Here is a 19725-nt window from a genome sequence, read left to right on the forward strand (position 1 = left end):
TTGACTAAAATAGTTTTACTACTACTGTATATTAGTGGGTAGGTGGATTGTAAATTGATGATTTTAAAAGAAATTTAGTTTGGAGAAGTAATTTTGTGATTGGATGATCATTGCTATGTAATGGGGATCCGTTGACTTTGGAATTTGACTGCATGGAATCTTTTGAAAAGGTAGAATCTTTTTGTTTCCTTATATTTACTGATTCTCAGTATTATTAGTAACAGCCCACTTATTATGAGTCAATTTAAGTGGGCATTTATTTGTGTCAAAAAAAAAAAAAAAATTAAGTGGGCATTTATGAGTTTTTGGCTATTATTGTAAGATTTCACAACATGCCTTTCAATTATTTGGTCCCACTTGCTTAGACAATCTTGAATAATTGTTGTATACTTGCAATGGCGGACCCGGAGTTGTTCAGAGTTCTATGGTTCAGCGTAAAAACTTTGAAATTATTTTTCTTTTCATTAGAATCAATTAACTAATTTAAATTATCTTATGCAATGTTCGATAACTCCAAAAGTCCGAACCCATGAGTCCATAATTATAACCTATATTATATGAGTCCATCACAAAATCATCCTTCACAAAATCCAATTTTTGGATCGATGGATGACGGTGACCCAACACCCATAAAATCCTAGATCCGCCAGAGTATACTTGTATATGCAAGTGTGTGCAAGTAATTTATGGTCAGCGGCTAGATTTGATGAAAACGTCTCATATTTGATTAGGTATTTGATTTGAAATAGCTAAAAGTAGAAGTAGAACATTATTTGAAATTACATGATGAATTAATAAAACTTTGAAACGGATATATCTAGCATACAAAGGCTTTATCATAATATGCTAATTGACAATGACATCAATTATAACAAACTCAAAGTCTGATAAACAAAACTCACAATAAATGTGGAGTAGCATAAATTGACATGACTCACTTATGTTCCGTTTTTTTTTACTTTAATTGCTGAGTTTTAAAAAGTGGATGTTCGAAGCGGCACGTCACATATGATCCTATCACTTGCAATACGTAACTAACAAATTAAATAGAAAAACCAAAATAAAACAAAATGCAGTTTCAATTCAAGTATATTATGGGACTATGGCCCTTCTTTCACCAAAAAAAAGGTAAAGAAAAACAACATACATGTATTTCATTATTATAAGCTAAGCATACAAAGGGAACATGTATTTGCATCAAAACCAATGGATTTTAGAGTTACCAAGGAGTTTATGCAAATTACTTCAGTATTCCTCTAATTTTCAAACAACTACTACTTTCAAAGTAAACCTTTGGCAATTCTTAGCTACTTCCAACCAATCTATCCACCATTTTCCTTGGAAAGAGACTAAGTAAGAAAACATTTAAACAAATTTCATCTAAACTTGTTACACATTCCCATACTAAACACTGAAGAACCGCCAATGAATCATTATTTGTGCATCATCTTATTCAGTATACTCTAGACTGCAACAATTTAGGACATTGTCTGATGCCAGATTATGACTTTCTGTGCCCAGATGATGCCATGAGGATTGCAACCGCGATGATGAACATTGACAGCATGCTAAATAGTAGTGTGTATGTTTTCCTTGAGGATTTCCTGTATTCTCCAAAAGCTACTACACCCCAAAAGGTGCTCACCAATGGAAGTGCCTGATAATTGACACAAACAATCAAAGAAATTGTTAATACAAAATCGTAATTAGTATGAGGCAATAACAAGAAATCAGTAATCCTGTCTGATCTGCATCACTAGCCTTTGACTGACCTGAACTGCATCAGCTGCAGCATATCCTGCAGCCTGACCTCCCATGAACTGCAGACCATTTCCGAAACCACATAACAAACCAGCCAAAAGGGCCCAACCTCGACCATTCCAGTCCTTAAAGTAAGCCTCAAATGATGACTTTGGCGAGCCAAGGATAGGGCGAAATAGAAAGATGGCATTCAAGATGAGTGCAATAGCAAAAGAGGAGACAGAGAAGTAGAAAAAAGCGGTATATACAACCAAATGAGGCACCCCTTTCTTCAATCTGTGAAACTGATCATTGGTTGCCACATTGAACAGAGGAGAGAAAAAGGAGTAACAAATTCCAGAAAAAAAAGTTAATGCTAAACCAATCCAAATACTCCGGCCAAACACCTGCAAATGGATCACATAACAAGTGAGTTAACTGAAGCATTAGCTGTTAGAAATTTAGGCTGAATCATCATCAAAAACTTCCACAATCAAGACTAATTAATTTAAGCCACTGGCCTTAATGGATCTTTTTTCTTCGAGTTGAATGAGGAACTTAGCAGTCCCAAACTCCGGCTCCTTTGTACTTCCATTTGCCTTTTCAAGGTCCACAGGAACTGAAAGCAAAGAGGAAGTTGAGATATTCTACTCCTAGTCCTAGCTAGTCTAGTGGCATCCATATATGCACTATATGTAACATAAATTATCCTAACTTGTCAACCTTTATGAGCAGAAGATGCTCCATCTGAGGCTGAAATGTCGGATTTCCTGTCAAAAGTCGGAGTGGATGACATCACAAGTCTGAAATATTGTTTCATGTACACAATTCGACAAATTGTTACTACTAGTACACTACTATACCTCATAGCAAATGAGCGAATGTATGAAGTTTCATACTTCTTAAATATTGTCCCAAGTAATTCCTAATGGAATTGAACGAGTTCTTTATCATAGTGCAGACAATATATACCTTTCCTCTTCATCGAGTTTACTATCCATTTTTTTAAGTTTTGCAGTATTATCAGCATTATTAGATTTGTGAACACCCGAACCCAGGAAGACTGCAATCAAAAAACACCCTACTCCAGGGAACAGGATTTCTGCCTTGTTTATTCTGTCATCCAGGAAATAGTTTACTGTGGTTCCTGTTAATTTACAGGACAATTTATTAATTTCAGTTGTTCCAATACTAGACTAAAGGAGTAGAATGGATATAATAACACGAACCTAAGACAACGGTGATGCTAGCACTAACAACCTCGACAACTGATAATCCAGCTAAAGCCATAGCATACTGTATAGATAAATTTCCTACACTAAGAGCAACTCCACCAGCCATTGCAAAACACGCCGAGGGCCAATTATCTGGTAGCTGTCACATTATTATATACAAGATTAAAACATCTAAAAATATGTGCTGGCAAACGTGCCTAAATGAAATGTGTCAAATAATATGAACCAGTACTGTAAGATCCAATTATCAAAGACACAGTTGCTATATGAAAACAGGTTTCTGTTGCATATATTTTTGGAAACTCTTATTATAACACGAAAATGTGACCAAGTTAAAAAGCAAAAGAAAGTTTGTTACCTCAAACAATTGAGTTAAGAAATTAGGCATGTCTGGTTTGCTCTCTCCAATCTCACCTAAAGTAAGTGCTATAAAGATAGCAGCTAAGAGATTGGTAATAGCATAATCAAGGTAAGTATGCTGAGGAAGACGGCCACGCCTTTCGAGGTAAGCCAGTATAGCAGGCCATGTCCCTAGGAAGAACAAAGAGAGTAGCATGCAAAATATAGCTCCTATTTTGCTCTCTACCAGATACATCTTCAATAATCTCACCTGCACAAATTATATTTTTTAAGTCATGAAAAAAAACAATATAATGCAACTTAGAAAATTCTTCATGAAATCCTTTTATTTGCCTGACTTTATGCACCAAAAATATCGTTTTGACTTTTATTTTTTTCTAAGGATAAGATCATTATTTTGAATATGGAAGATTTGAAGGTATAATAGATAAACATTAGCTACCATTTTTGTAGATCTTCATCCTATAACAACAATAATAGATAGAATACATTGAATCAACTGATCTTGCTTTTATTACATGGATTACTCAATTTGGATAAGTTGATCTATCTTCTAATTTGTCAACCCTATCTTAGAATTAATAATCAATGCATATAATAACAAATATAACAATAACAATAATCAACATTAATAATATAATAATAGTCGCGTCACTATAATAATAATAATAAATGGGTATTTTAGTAAAATCATAGGCATAACAAAATTTACAACCTCCCTAAGTTTTTGAATTCCAGACTCAAATGAAAGCTTCACAGTTTTTTCTACATAAAGAACAAACTAATTTCTGACTCAAATTCGACACGTATGAAATTGATGAAGATAACAACGGATTAAGAATTACTAAACTTACCAATAATTAAGATTATAAATCCCCAAAAATAAAATGTTCTTAAAAACATATGGTCAAAACCCCAGATTCAATAAGATTAAGATAAGCTTATCTAAAAAAAAATATAAAGAGGAGAGAGAAAATGTTGCATACCAATAAAATTTGTTGAAGAACAAGATTGAATCAATGCTTAAAGGAAGAACACAACAATGAATCAATAAAAAGTAGGTAACTTTGTTTCTGAAATGGTGAGATTCTATAAATGTAGTTAAAACAGTAGAGAATCAGGAATAAAACCTTAAAATTAGCAAAAACACCCAGAATCTAGATCTTTTTTGAGGTATGCTAATTGGTAACTTTGGCTATTTGTAAATCAATTTATATATAAATCAATTTATATATAAAAGGGTGTGACAAAATAAATGAGGTTGTATGTTTTGAAAAGTATAATTTTATAATTATATTATGAGTTGTTATGATTGGTTAGTTTGGCTTGAATTATGGACAGTTTTACACGTTTTAAGAAACAGTACTTGCTTAAGTAATTTATAATACAACATAAGTACATAATAAAGTGTGATTAGTCGTTGATGATTTGCTTAATTTTTCAAAGTCAAACTTTGATAATATGATCATTGGTACGTCATTTTGAAGCGATGTTTGGAAAAAGGGGATGGTTGTTTTAAACAAAAAGAAATAGGGGCATTCCGAGAATTGAACTCGGGACCTCTCGCACCCTAAGCGAGAATCATACCACTAGACCAAATGCCCATTTGATGGTAATTTATAACTGGTTATTTTTATCTACCTTTGTTTTTCATTCAAATATTATAAATTTGAGAAAATAATTTTTAAAAAAATGAGAAAGAAATAAAGTAGACTTGGTATTTATGTTTCTTACAAGCTTTTTCATTGATTTACAGTAGATAACACAAGGAAAATGACACACTTAAGTACTTTACAGAGTGTCAAAATTTGAGGATAAAGAAGAGAGAATGTGCAAAACATATGAAAGAAAGGTACAATACCCCTTATCATTTTCTGTTCCTCCTGTTTATCATTACTAGCCTATGCATATCACTCTATTCGTATGAAACTGTCAAACCACCCTTGAAAAAATTATAGCAAAAAGAACAAAAGAACATTTTGAAGTTTTAGATTCGCGTATGAGCAAAGCAATCCGGAAACTAGAGATCCATATCCCTTCGATAGTTAATTTGATGCATGATCCATTTGGTCGATAAGCTCTGCTTCACCCAGGTGAATCTGACCACACTGATGGTCTGCTTGCTTAAAAAGCTTCTTTCCTTGGCATTTTAGCCACGCTTTCCAGGAAGTTTCCCAGCAACTTCTGGTCGAAAACCATGTTTGGAATCTGCAGAGCAAACAATGAGTAAAATTTTCATATATAATTAAGGCAAAGTAAAGTGATCTTTAGCTGGTATAATTAGACTACCTTATCTCCAAAATACATTTTGGTATTATTTGCTATCGCTTCAATAAATCTGAGCTCAAGATACTGGGGTGTTAGCTTCAAAGTGTTAGCTTCAGCCTCTTTTACCAATCTGGGAAAGCAGACATCAATATCAGTATCAACATTAGTGGTACTTTGTAAAATTAAAATCATGAGTGGCATAACTGACATGGCATGGGAATTTCACCCCCTCGGCAAATGTTCCGAGGGCTTCCTGGAGTAGAGAGATTCACCTGTAGTAGTAAGCATCAGCCATGCTCTTTTCCCGAGCTAAATTCATCTCATTATCAATTTGTTGCTGGCTTCTGGCACTTTCCTTTTCCATCAGCTTTTGCTCCATGATGATCTTGCTCACAAATGAGTTCTTTTCTGCCTCAGAAATAGCAATTTTTTTCTGTGTCTCTGCCTCCTTCTCAGCAACCTTTTGTTTCTCAATAGCTATTAAAGCCTGAGCGACAGGAGAGATTAAAATTTAAAATAATAAAATGCATGAAACACAAAGAGCTAATACGATATAGCAAAAATAAACCATCCATTGCAAATCAGGGAGGAAAATTAAAAATTTGCAACAAATTTAAGATCCCTCTAAAGTTTAACCAAGGAAAAACTTGACAAACAAAAGAACAGCTACAATTCTTCAATCATGATGACTCTTATAAGTGTAAAAAACACTTTTTCTGCTCCTAAGCAAGGGACCAAACTATCATAAAATCTGCCTACAAATAAATCTGCATCATATTTTACCCAATCCCAATATAACAGAAAATTTCATTCCAGCGATGAAGTCATAAAGAGATCCAGTTGATGTACCTTTGTCCTTTCTTCCTCCATCTGTTCATAATTATGCCTTATACTCTCCGGAATGGTAGGTTTTGTGACGCGGACACTGATGATCTCAACACCAGGAGCGTAACGAGTACAGTCACCCTGGAGAGCATCTTTCATCCTCTCATCAATCTGCATAAGATTAACAGTGTGTCAAAAAAATGCAGACTTTCAGCTGAACTTACAAGTATAGGTAAAGAATTACATATAGAATTAATTGAAAACAGAAATTTGACAGGCAAGGAGATGTATCAAAATTGTGAATACCACAAACATCATTGAAATAGGAACAAGCATAGCAGAAGAGAAGTGATGGGTCAAGAGTTGGCACTTCTAGCTTGCAGCTTACATATAGGTAGGTTGTTTTTTAATGAATAAATCTAGGTTCTAGGAAGTGGATGACCCCAAGATACTTCATGCATTTTCTGTGTTTACATTTCTTCAACTGCAGCTTTCCTAAAAAGCATCACAGCTATGTTTTTATGGTAAGAATTTCTCCACATTTAGTTCAGGTGCTAGCAAAATAAAACCTCTCTAATGATTCCAATGAGTTAAGGCCTTGTGGTAAAAGGTCCATCGACCTCCAAAATACTCATCATTAGCAATATCCTTAATGTATGGTTATTCTTGTTGTTATATATATATAGCTAGGGAAAGCGATTTAAACAGAAAGACAAGAGGCCCTCTTCCCAAAACCTCTCTAATGGTTCCAATCGATTAAGGCCTTAATTTTGAAGCAGTACAGCTACTTTCAAATTTTACAAAATAGTAGTTATTATATAGCACCAAAAACATCAGAAGCGTCATTCTTGTAATTACGTTGCTCACCTGATCAAACATATCAATATAAACTTGTTGAAGAGCATGGGAACTGCAGAATTGATTGATCTCATGATGAATTTTGTCATATATCCATGTCTTATCATAGTGCACACCATAATTCAGAAGAGTATCATATACAGCGTCCTTGTTCAGCCTGTTGACAACCTGAACATAATATTATAACTAAGTTCCACATAATATACAGCAATACAACTCAACTTGAAAAGGCAAAAATCAGTAACACCAATTGATTTGGAGCAATGATACTAATGCAAAGAACCTCCAAGTAATTAAGCATACCTCTATCCTGTTGAAGTTGATCATAACACCTCCTTTTGTGCCACATGGAATATTTCTAACCTACAAAGTACAACTTGAAAAGTCAATACAATTATATATTCTTTTTGTGCCACCTTTTGATATCAAATACTTGCACCATTCCATAATATCGTGCCAATTTCATTTTCCTCGTTTTTGAAGATGTAGCTTTGACCATCAATATCTTTAATTACGTGTTAACAAAAACTGTTAAAAAAAATAAAAATAAAAAAAAAACTGATATTATAAAATTACATATTAAGACGAATCTAACAATATGACACATGAGAATTGTTCGCCAAAGGTTTTAAGGTATGTCCATGAAATGGAAATGGACGCTATTTTATGGGATAGAGGTGGTAGCAAATTCGACTGGAAAATAAGAAAGCATAAGCACGCTGCTCAATCAAGACAGACAAAAGACCAACGAGGACTCGTAGAACTACCTGGTCAGTCTGAAGCGTCACTTGTATAGGTTCATAATGAGTAATTATAGGCAGCTTCCAGTGAAAACCTGTTTCAAATTAATCAGATGTTTTGCACAAAACATTAATGGAAAACATAAAATGTAACAAAAAACGCAAATTCACACCAGGATCAGTAATTGTTTTGAGCAGGGCACCCCCTCTCCAGTAAACACCAACATGACCTTCAGGCACTTGGTGCAAGATCGTCAAGCTCGTCTTGTTTGTTGACATAGAAGAAAGCACAACCTGCCAAGTTTCCACAGCATATCATACAAATTACTATTCCAAACAAACACAAGACAATCCCACACAAGTGCGTAGTATGATATTTTTCAATAAAACCATGTCCCTAAGTAAACCTAACTGAAACCCGACCATGGCCGATCAATTTCCTTGATGAACACAATAAAAACAATCAAGATTTTGCTACTGTATATATACTTGTAATATCCAATTAAATCTCTGATTGTTGTTGCTTTAGTAAATTTTAATACCCAATTAATGAATTCCTCATTTTCTTCCTTTGAACATGATCAAAAAACTAATGATCATTATATTTGGTGCAATTATACTGAAAAATTTTACTCATTAGCAAACACAAGAAATCATTGAAGATTTTCAAAAGAATGATTAAAACAATTACTATTGGCTCACTTTAACCAAATTTAACTTTGCACCTCATAAAAAGATAAATAGAATAATTAATAAATAAGCATCTAAACTCGATTACCTTTATACATCTGGTCAATCTTATGAAGCAAAGAATTTATTCGAAAAGTAACCCTAGAAATTGAAATTGTAGAAAAGAAAAAAAATACAAAGAATTTCATGGATTTGATCACTCAATCAATAGATTAATTGATCAAATAAACCTAACATGGCGAAATGAAATCAAATTGAAGCCACATTTCATCAATTTCAACAAATTATAATCGAAGAATTAACACTGGAACAAATTTAAACTCGAACAATTGAAATGCACAGAATGTGATCGATAAAAGTCCGCAGAGAAAAACTTAAGTAAACGATGATTAAAGAGAGAGAAAGTACCGCAGTGAAGGCAGCAACGATGAAGAAGAGCAGAGGTAAGATGCCGGAGAGACCGCCGCCGCCGGCAGAACCACCGGCGGGAGGCTGAGGTGGGCGTTGTTGCGGTGTTTGCTGCTGTTGTTGCTGCAGTAAAGGGTCCATGTGTTAATTGGTTTTTGGTGTATTTCTTGGCAACTTCCTTGAATTGGTTACTTGTTAGGAACACTCACAAAGTCACGATTTCTACCACTCAACTTTGAGTCTATTTATACTTTATTTCTATATATATATATATATATGTTGACCAAAGACTCAACTTTGTGTGTGTTACGGAGTAAGACGAGTGCTTGTACTCCGTAACAACTATGAAAGTTACAAACAATTCCAATAAAATACTCGGGATGTATGAAATTTGGTTATGAATTACGATAATGGTAATGAATTTAAGTGTTCTAAGCGCATTGTGAATGTGGCTGGTGAATTAAGAAGTAAAGCTTGAGTCACTATTTTCATGATCCACTTTTAGAATAATGCAAATTGATTCATGTAACATTATATTTTTAAAGTTGTTTATTTATTTGGTTTGAGACCTGAAAATTTTTATCACTCTCCCAAACTGGCATCTTACTCCCTTTTTCAGTTTTTTGTGACATACAAAGTATGTAGCAACAAAACTAACGAGAGTAAGGCCCCATTCTCTTCACCTTAATTTTACTGAACTGAAATTATTTTTACTTAACTGAAATTATTTTTTGCTGACCTTAAATTATTTTTACTGAACTTAAATTAATTTTACTAAACTGAAATTATTTTTGCTGAACTGAAATTATTTTTACTGATTTTCTATTATAATTCTTCTTTAAGAAAACTGAATTTTACTAAACTGAAATTATTTTTAGTTAATATTATATTTGTAATAAGGAAAAATCCTTGCCTATTCTTTGCCCTGTATTCTCTCTGCCAGCTGCACTGTGTGTGCTGTCATAGTGTTGTAGGAATATTTGTATACCGTTAGTTGCAGCCTTGTTTTCAGTGCAATGATTAGGTGTAGGTAACTCTGTAATTTGTCCTGTAGTGACTATTTATTGTCTTAGGCTGCTTTCTTTGTAAGCTCAATAGAGCAGATATTTTCCTAACCTAATATCACCTCTTCCTCCTTCCTTCTCTACTCTCTTTCTCTCTCAATCTGTTGTCCTCTTGCATCAGGCATATTTAACTCTTCATGGTATCAGAGCCATTGGTGCAAAATCAGGACATTTAAAATCATTAAATTTGCTCTCTATATTTCAGTCATCAGATCCATAAAGCTTTTATCTTTTTCTCTTTCTTTTTTTCTCAAAATCGGAGCTTTACATAATGGCAACTGATGCAAACAGTGTGCTTTATTTGCACCCAAATGATGGTTCTTATTCCATCTCAGTGGACAAGCTTACTGGAGCCAGTGACTACAGATCCTGGAGGAGATCCATGGAGATTGCACTCACATCAAAAAAGAAGATTGGCTTTGTTTTGGGCACTGTCATTCGTTCTACATATGCTGCAGATGCTGTCAAGGCAGATCAATGGGACACTTGCAACTCTATGGTAATATCTTGGATTCATGCTTGTCTTTCATATACAATTAAAAAAATCTGTGCTTTATGTCAATAATGCTAGAGAAACATGGGTACAGCTTGAAAATAGATTTTCTATGGCAAATGGGTCTAGAAAATATAAGTTAAACAAAGATCTTTATCAACTGAAACAGAATAGTAACACTATTAATGAAAATTACACTACTATGTCTAGTCTGTGGGAAGAATTGGATTCAATGAGTGCCTTGCCTGTTATTAGTGAAATATCTGCTAAGGTGAGAGCTTTGCTAAACACAGTAGCTAGGAACCAGGAAGAAAGTAGCTTGTTTCAGTTCTTAAATGGCCTAGATGATCACTATGGTGCCATGAGAAGTCAAATGCTCATGCTCACCCCTCTCCCTACAGTAGAGTCTGATATCTAAAGCTGAATCAGACATCTCTGCTATGTATGGTAGACAATTTCCAGCAAAACCAACTCTTATCTGCTCTCACTGTGGTGGAAAAGGTCATACCCAAAATAAGTGCTGGTATATCTATGGTTTTCCTAAGAAACAGGATAAGCCAAGATTGAATCCTGTCAATACAGGTAATAAGGAAAAATCCTTTAATCAATCTTGGAACAACAACAACAACAAATTCAAGTCAAAATTGGCTGCTGCAGCTCAGTTTCCAGTCATAGAAGGAAGCAACATAACCCTCACCTCTCAGCAGTTTGAACAGTTGTTGAAACACATGCCAACTTCCAGTGCAACAAAGGGAAGTGAAACTGATGAAGAAATAGAAAACAGTTTCTCAGGCATGGTGTCCTGTAATCATGCAGAATCTGTCCTAAATGGGTGGATAATTGACTCAGGGGCTTCAGATCATATGACATATGATCTGAGTAAGTTTACAGACCCTAAAATAGTTGTTGTTGTTCCCAAAATAACTCTTCCTACAGGTGACTCAGCCTCAATATCTCACACTGGTAATGTTAGCTTGTGTAACTCATTGAATCTGCACAATGTGCTGTGTGTGCCTAAATTCAGATACAATCTCTTATCTGTGCCAAAATTGACCAAAGATTCACAGTGTGAGGTGAATTTCTATGGAACACATTGTGTAATTAGAGATGTTGTTTCAAAGAAAATAAGAGGAATTGGGAAAGCCAAAAATGGGATGTATTACTTGGTTAATGAACCTCTGGGAGCTGACTTGATGTCTCAAGCACAGAACACTCATAATTATTTGGCAGCTCAGAGTGATACAGGTTCAGTTCCCTTCGCTGTCTGGCATCATAGATTGGGGCATGCTTCTGTGAAAAAACTGCAGTACATTCCTTGTGTGAAGAAAACTATCAAGGAAAATAGCCAGATTTGTGTAACCTGTCCAATGGCAAAATTTACAAAATTGCCATATCAGTTGAGTGAGTCTCATGCTGCTGAACCCTTTGAGCTCATTCACATGGATATCTGGGGTCCTTACAAGGTGTGTACCAGAGAGAAGTATAGGTACTTTCTCACTATAATTGATGACTACTCCAAAAATACTTGGGTGTACTTGCTCCAGCACAAATCTGACTCATTGAAACAACTGAAAGCTTTCTCAGCTTATGCACAGACTCAATTCAACTCAAAAATAAAATATTTGAGATCAGACAATGCTTTGGAGTTCCATGACAAACCTTGTCAAGAATTTTTTGCTGAGTTGGGGATAATACATCAAACATCCTGTGTGGATAGACCACAGCAAAATGCAAGAGCTGAAAGAAAACACAGACACGTCCTTGAAATATCTAGAGCAATTAGATTTCAAGGTGGATTATCATTGTCTTACTGGGGTGACTGTGTCATGACTGCTGTCCACATTATTAACAGACTTCCTACCCCAGTTCTGCAAAATAAAACACCATTTGAAATGTTGTTCAAAATCCCACCTAAATATGATCATCTGAAAGTTTTTTTGCTGTTTGGCATTTGTTGCTAACCCTTCATTGATCAAAGACAAAATTGAACCCAGAGGCATTCCATGTGTGTTTCTAGGATACCCAGCCACACAAAAAGGTTACAGACTCCTTGACTTGAAAACAAAGAAAATTTTTGTGTCAAGAGATGTAACATTTCATGAAACCATATTTCCTTTACAAATTCAATCTCTTGAAAAATATATGACACCTTTTCCCAATTTTCTAAACCAAAACCAAACCACAAATTTGCCTGTAAATCCTCATGATGATGAGTGTGATCATACAGTTGCAGAAAATGACACAAACAGTGCTGAAACACAGCAACTCTCACTTCACACTCATCAGAACACCACCCAACCTGAACCAGCAGCAGAACTAGTCACTGAACCTCAAACTGATCCTGATACTGAACACAATTTGAGACACATCACAAGAATCTCTAAACCACCATCCTGGTGGAAAGATTATGTGCAGCCTCAGAAGAAAAGAAATTAGGAAATTTCAAACCTTGCAACTCAGCAAATAAATGCTGAATTTCATTGTTTCTTGACTACACTTACTGCTCATAATGATCCTACACATTTTAAACATGTTGTGAATGAAGAACATTGGGTAAAGGCAATGAATGAAGAGTTGGAACAATGTGAAAGGAATGGCACATGGATTGTTACCACCCTTCCGCAAGGAAAAAAGGTGATTGGTCACAAATGGATTTATAAAACAAAATATAAATCCAATGGTGACATAGAGAGACACAAGGCAAGAATTGTTGTGCTGGGAAATAGGCAAAAATATGGGCTGGATTATGGAGAAACATTTTCTCCAGTTGCCAAGATGACAACAGTCAGAACTCTATTGGTTGTGGCTTCCTTAAACAACTGGATAACAACACAGATGGATGTGACCAATGCTTTCTTACATGGTGACTTGGAAGAGGATGTGTACATGTCATTACCTCAAGGGTATACTGGATATGGGAGCAGAATAACAGTTGGTGCAGATGGCACAAATACAAAAAACAGCAATCTAGTTTGCAAACTAGTGAAGTCCTTGTATGGACTCAAACAAGCTCCTAGACAATGGTTCTCAAAATTGTCAACAACATTGATATCTTTTGGTTACAGACAATCAAAATTTGATTACAGCCTGTTCATCAAAGAAAACAACAGTTCAACCACTGCTATTTTGGTTTATGTTGATGATCTTTTGATCACAGGAAATGACAAGGAAGAAATTCAAGTTCTAAAATCTCTTCTCTCTTCTCACTTTCATATGAAAGACCTTGGAAAATTGAGGTACTTTCTTGGATTGGAAGTTGATCATTCTGATAAAGGAATATTTATCTCTCAGAGAAAATATACCGTGGATTTGCTGAAAGATCAGGGTATGCTGCAAGTCAAAGCACTCAAGTTACCCATGGACACCCACTTGAAGCTCAGTGCAGACAAAGGCACTCCCCTTCCTAATCTTGTAGTGTACCAGCACTTACTGGGAAAACTGATCTATCTCACAGTTACAAGACCAGACATTGCTTTCACAGTGCAAATCCTGAGTCAATTCATGCATTCTCCAACTGCAACCCATTTGCAGGCTGCAAAGAGGTTGCTGAGATATCTAGCTGGGACTGTAAACCAAGGGATTCTTCTAGCTTCTTCTTCTGCTGCTAAGCTGGTAGCCTACTTAGACAATGATTGGGCAAGTTGTCCAAACACTAGAAGATCAACCACAGGATACTGTATCTTGCTAGGCAACTCTCCCATATCTTGGAAAGCCAAGAAACAGTCAGTTGTAGCAAAGTCAACTGCAAAAGCAGAGTACAGGGCAATGACATTGACTGCTTGTGAAGTAACATGGCTCAAAGCTCTTTTGAAGGACTTAGGCATCTGCTCTATGGCACCTGTTCTTCTGAGAAGTGACAGTCAGGCAGCCATTGCCATTGCAGCAAATCCTGTACTACATGAGAGAACAAAACATGTGGAGATTGACTGCCATTATGTCAGGGATATGGTTAACAATGGATCTATCATTACTCAACATGTGGCATCAAAAGATCAACTTGCAGACATTCTCACTAAGATACTCACTGTGAAGCAGCACAATGACATTCTTCTCAAGCTGGGCGTTCAAGCTTCACCCCACACTCAGCTTGAGGGGGGGGGGTAATAAGGAAAAATCCTTGCCTATTCTTTGCCCTGTATTCTCTCTGCCAGCTGCACTGTGTGTGTGCTGTCATAGTGCTGTAGGAATATTTGTATACCATTAGTTGCAGCCTTGTTTTCAGTGCAATGATTAGGTGTAGGTAATTCTGTAATTTGTCTTGTAGTGACTATTTATTGTCTTAGGCTGCTTTCTTTGTAAGCTCAATAGAGCAGATATTTTTCCTAACCTAATATCACCTCTTCCTCCTTCCTTCTCTACTCTCTTTCTATCTCAATCTGTTGTCCTCTTGCATCAGGCATATTTAACTCTTCAATTTGTAAGGTGAAGAGAACAAGGCCTAAGAACGAGAAGAAAACGATACGTATAAGAACAACTTTAACAAATGAACAATGTTTCTTACTTGCATGTTAGATACTTAGATTATTTATTGTTAGGTTTGTGTATATGAAAATAAAAATAAAAATAAACCTCAGAAGAAGATGTTGCAACTTCTTTTTTTTTCCTGTTGGTTACACTTTTCGGTTTTTTTTTTTTTTTCTTTTTTTGTAGTTACACTTTTGCTTTAGCATTATGAACTTATATTCCCATCTTAACAAATTTACAATAGTATAGCTTATTTCATTCAAATAAATGTCTCTTTCACAAGCAATATCTAATTATCTTCTACATTAACAAAACCTTTATTTTCATCATGATTAAGGTTACTTTGTGAGGGATATGGTCTTTTTATAAACATTTTGGGGGTTACTTTGGAATAGTTGTAATATTAGTACATTACGTATGCAATTGTTGACATCACAACTATTAAATGGTATGATGATATATGCTTCGTAGTTTATCCAAGTACGGAGTAATTGTTTACTTGGTCAGGTTCTCGAGTTGGTCAGCACCTACCTAGCAATATAATATAAGCTTGGTCTTCTTCGGGTCAACATGGAAAATTTATGTAAATTGTGTTGTGTATGCTCTTTCTTTGTTTAAAAAAAAGTGTATGCCAAACAATAATTAAAAGCCAAAGGCATTTGATTGATTGTCTTTTTGCACTACAATAATAAAATGCAACATGAGTTCTTGTAAATTATAAAGTAATTTCTCCATCTGATTATTGAATTGTCTATATCCCCATAATGTATCATTGAAAGTTTAAAACCATGTAATGTAAATTTATTATAATAGATAGATGTCATGAATGTTATATTCATTTATTTTTCTACTCTTAGCATTTTATATGTAGTCCTAAGTACTACATTTTATATGTAGTCCTAAGTACTAAGTATATCTTGTCAAAAAAAAAAAAAAAAGTACTAAGTATATAATTTTCCTTTTTTTTATTCCATAAAACAAATATGCTAAATTTATGTGTTTACGTCCTTCAAAAGCTATGGACCATCATATAATAATATAATAGGACACATTTTTTTTTTCATTCCTTTCTTCTTATCAAGCTAAGATAGTAAGATTTACCATGATATTATAAGAGCATTAGTTGGATAAATAAAAACAAAATAAATTAAATTAAATTAAAAAAAAAAAACAGATGCACAATGCAAACAAATTAAAGTCATATGCTCCATACTCTAAAATTGATATGGCTTGCTAAATCGTTGCAGTAGGTTTAAATGTAAACGAACCACTATGCAAATTAGTACGTTAATCTGAACTAAACTGAGTCGAATTGATTAAGTTGAAGTGAATGCAAATGAGTAATTTGAAATGAACTACTCTATATTATTTTTCATTTAAGTGACTTGAACAGAAATTATTGAATTCATAGTGAATTGAATTGAACTTGTAGTGAATTAAATTGAATTGATACCCTAATAATAATGGTGTAAAATCAAATTTTAATCTAATTTAATCAAAGTATATTTATTTTTTTATTTTTGAAGGGAAGCCATGATATTATGTCTCAAAGAATAGAGTCTAACTATATCCTCATGTGATATATTCTTAGGATGATATTAACATAATTATTGATATATATATACCAAAGGAATAATGAAAACTGCAAGTTTGCAAGTCTCCCACTAAACTATGAGCACCTTGATCTTAATTAATTTGTTGCACCCGTGCTGTTTAATTATATTAAATGACTTTTTTATTTTCCTTAATTGAAATGATTATATTGATTTATCCTTGAAAATAAAGAAAATTACAGTCGTATTAAATTAAAAATAATAAGTAAAGACTTGTTATCTGGACCTAAGTTTCAGTATCATCTGAGATTCTGAGCAACCAGTAATATATTTGTTTTATTAACAGGCAAATTAAAGCACATATGCATAGTTCCCCTAGCAAAGCCCACCTTTTATCATTGGGCTCGTAATTCCTACATATCGTTGCCCAAGTACAGACATCCAATTTAGCAAAGTCTTAATCCAACCATCCCAGATTTCATGAAATAGGAATGAAGTATAGCACATGATCCTTAAAAACGGTATAGGAAGTAGCATAGTTTGGGTCATCTCATTATTAGAGGCAGATTAATGTTGGGACTTGGGAATTTATATCAACTACCAATATATATAGTTGAAGCGATACAAAAGTCTAATTCAACACGAGTATTATAGTACTAAGCATGCATACACGTCACATCTTGTATTTATGACCAAGTAATTACACAAAAGTCTCATTCAACACGAGTATTATAGTATCTAAGCACACATACACGTCACATCTTGTACTTATGACCAAGTAAGTACACAAAAGTCACATTCAACATGAGTAGTATATTATCTATATGCACACATACAAGTCAAAAATTGTAATGTAAGCTAAAGCCTAACTATTCAAACAGCTCACAAGTTGATCATTAGTGTCATCAACACTGCAGATCTCCACAACTAGAGAGTCCCACTTCTCATGCTCCTATTCTCCATCTCTTCCAACACGATGACTATAAAGAATTACTAATTACAAAAAAATTACTCTAGCTTTTTGTACGTAGAAATAACTGTCTAGAAAACTTGACAAAGAATTAGTGTACTGACTTTACTGTGCGTGTTCAATGTTCATATTCCAAGCCTTGCATTGCGGTGTAAATCTGCGCTATAACCTGCAAGGACGTATCGTCTGGATAGCGTATTTTGAACCTCCCATTCCAATTGTATTGATGCACAAGTCTTCTAGCCAAACGCGCGGTTGTCAAATCCACAACATCAAGCACGTCGGCCTTCCTTATCTCCATTAAAAACAGCGTTCGAATTCGCGCCTTAACGTAATCATGCCATTGAAGATGCATTTCTCTTAGGTTGGGTTCTTGCGACGACTGTAGAATAGCGTTTAGTAGCTGTAACTTCTCTTCAGCGACTTGACGTCTCTGCTGATTGTTTCCTTCTTCACCAACACTTCTCTCCCACGCGGCAAACGCCTCCAATAGGCGGCCCTGTCTCTGCCGATGTGAGACATAAAATATTCCTTTGTTGCGAGTAATATGTAACGGAGAGAGTATTATTAATTTTAATTTAATTTTATTTTAAGTCACTACAGAAATGTAGATGGAGAAGTCACTATAATTTGTGTAGTATGAATTTTTTTTTAACATTTCATTGATTTATTTATTTATTTATAATTTTTTTTGTCGTATCCATGCCGTACCCGTTTTTTGAAATTTTAATTTTGCCGTATCCTGTCTCCGTACCCGTACTCGTTTTTGTCCCCGTATCCGTTTCCGTGCAACATAGCCTCCTCCCCTCAACGTTTGGGTGAATGCAGAATTTCAGGCTATGCAGCAAACATTTTTTTTAAGTGGAGCTAATACAGAGATAATTTCTATGATAAAATATTAAGGTGTTTTTTAATTAACAATTAAAGAAGAAAAAAAAAGAATGAAATTAAAAGAAAATTTAGTTCAGAAAGAAAGTAAAAAGATAAAGTTTTTACTTTGATGAAGACAAAGTTTAAAGCGTCTTTTAGTGTAGCAAGTCACACCATGTGTAATGCCGTAAACTCAGCAAATAACGGAGTCTGATGCGTATAATGGAGTCTGACACTCACGTTGAAATCCCTAATTTCTAGTAACCCTTAATTTTAAGTAACCTCTAATTTTAAGTAATCCGGCCATACTCCCTCTGTTACGAGTTACTCGCAACAAAGAGGGAGTTTGCGACTCCTAGGCAAAATATCTTAAGTGTGATTATTGGAAAATAAGGGATGTGCTTAGTATTAATCCAATAAAAAAAACAAAAAAAAAAAAAAAAAAAAAAAAAAAAAAAAAAAAAACTAAACACCAAGCACCACAACCACCACCACCTAGCATAACCACAACCACAAAAACACCACCACCTGCGAAGCCGCCGAACCCACTACCACCCACCCCGAAACCCACAATCCACGAACCCAGACCCACAATCCCAAAACCCACCACCACAAACCCAGATCCACAACCCCGAAACCCACCACCACAAACCCAGACCCACAATCGCCGAACCACCACAACCCACCCTGAAACCCCCAACCCACGAACCCAGACCCACAACCCCGAAACCCACCACCACGAGACCACCCCCCAAATTTCGAACCCACGAAACCCAAGCCCAGAACCACCTAACCCTGAAATTCGACCCACCAAGCACCAAACCCAGAAATTCGACCCACCAAATGCACAAGGAACCCAGAAAAAGTTAGATTTAGAAGAGGAAGAGAAAGAAAATGAAGGTGTCGACAAGGAAGAAGACGACGCCGGTGATTTCCAACGTTAGTAGCGATAGGTGGTGGTGGTGGTTGTTGCCAAAGAAGGTGATGGTGGTGGTGGTGGTGATGAAGAAGAATTTTGATGGGAGGTGATTAAATCAATGTTAGGGTTTAAGTTAAAAAGATAAAATCAGTAATTTAATTAGGGTGTTTAGGAAAAAAAGCAAGGGTAATGTTGTAATATTACACAAAAAACTTACTATAAAAGAAAAGAAATAAATTTGTTGCAAGTAATGTGTACCAGCCATTTT

General features: G+C 35.0%; 2 protein-coding genes and 1 non-coding gene across 5 annotated transcripts; all 3 read right to left on the reverse strand.

Moving 5' to 3' along the window:
- Positions 1-1061: 1061 nt before the first annotated feature.
- LOC110721933 (ureide permease 2-like) lies at positions 1062-4584 on the reverse strand. 3 transcript variants are annotated; one of them, XM_021901176.1, is made up of 8 exons: positions 4322-4584; positions 3334-3585; positions 2970-3114; positions 2713-2887; positions 2464-2543; positions 2262-2359; positions 1773-2147; positions 1062-1657 (listed from the first exon to the last, which is right to left on the reverse strand). In XM_021901176.1, exons 2-8 carry the CDS (start codon positions 3568-3570, stop codon positions 1502-1504), a joined length of 1266 nt encoding a protein of 421 aa, XP_021756868.1. In that variant the 5' UTR covers positions 3571-3585; positions 4322-4584; the 3' UTR covers positions 1062-1501. The 3 variants fall into 3 exon arrangements, with proteins under 3 accessions (XP_021756868.1, XP_021756873.1, XP_021756863.1); XM_021901181.1 differs by lacking the exon at positions 4322-4584 and adding an exon at positions 3778-3914 and having other exon boundaries at positions 2464-2510; XM_021901171.1 differs by lacking the exon at positions 4322-4584 and adding an exon at positions 3778-3914.
- A 283-nt stretch (positions 4585-4867) lies between these two features.
- On the reverse strand, positions 4868-4939 carry TRNAP-AGG. Its single transcript has one exon. It is a non-coding gene; the product is annotated as a tRNA-Pro (tRNA).
- Positions 4940-5032: 93 nt separating this feature from the next.
- On the reverse strand, positions 5033-9363 carry LOC110721951 (erlin-1-like). Its single transcript, XM_021901189.1, has 9 exons — positions 9125-9363; positions 8200-8320; positions 8054-8121; positions 7590-7649; positions 7296-7454; positions 6453-6599; positions 5876-6090; positions 5625-5733; positions 5033-5543 (listed from the first exon to the last, which is right to left on the reverse strand). The coding sequence occupies exons 1-9, from the start codon at positions 9263-9265 to the stop codon at positions 5460-5462; spliced, it is 1104 nt and encodes a 367-aa protein (XP_021756881.1). The 5' UTR covers positions 9266-9363; the 3' UTR covers positions 5033-5459.
- Between the last annotated feature and the right edge of the window lie 10362 nt (positions 9364-19725).

This window comes from Chenopodium quinoa, unplaced genomic scaffold, assembly GCF_001683475.1.
Source record: "Chenopodium quinoa cultivar QQ74 unplaced genomic scaffold, ASM168347v1, whole genome shotgun sequence".
NCBI lineage: Eukaryota > Viridiplantae > Streptophyta > Magnoliopsida > Caryophyllales > Amaranthaceae > Chenopodium > Chenopodium quinoa.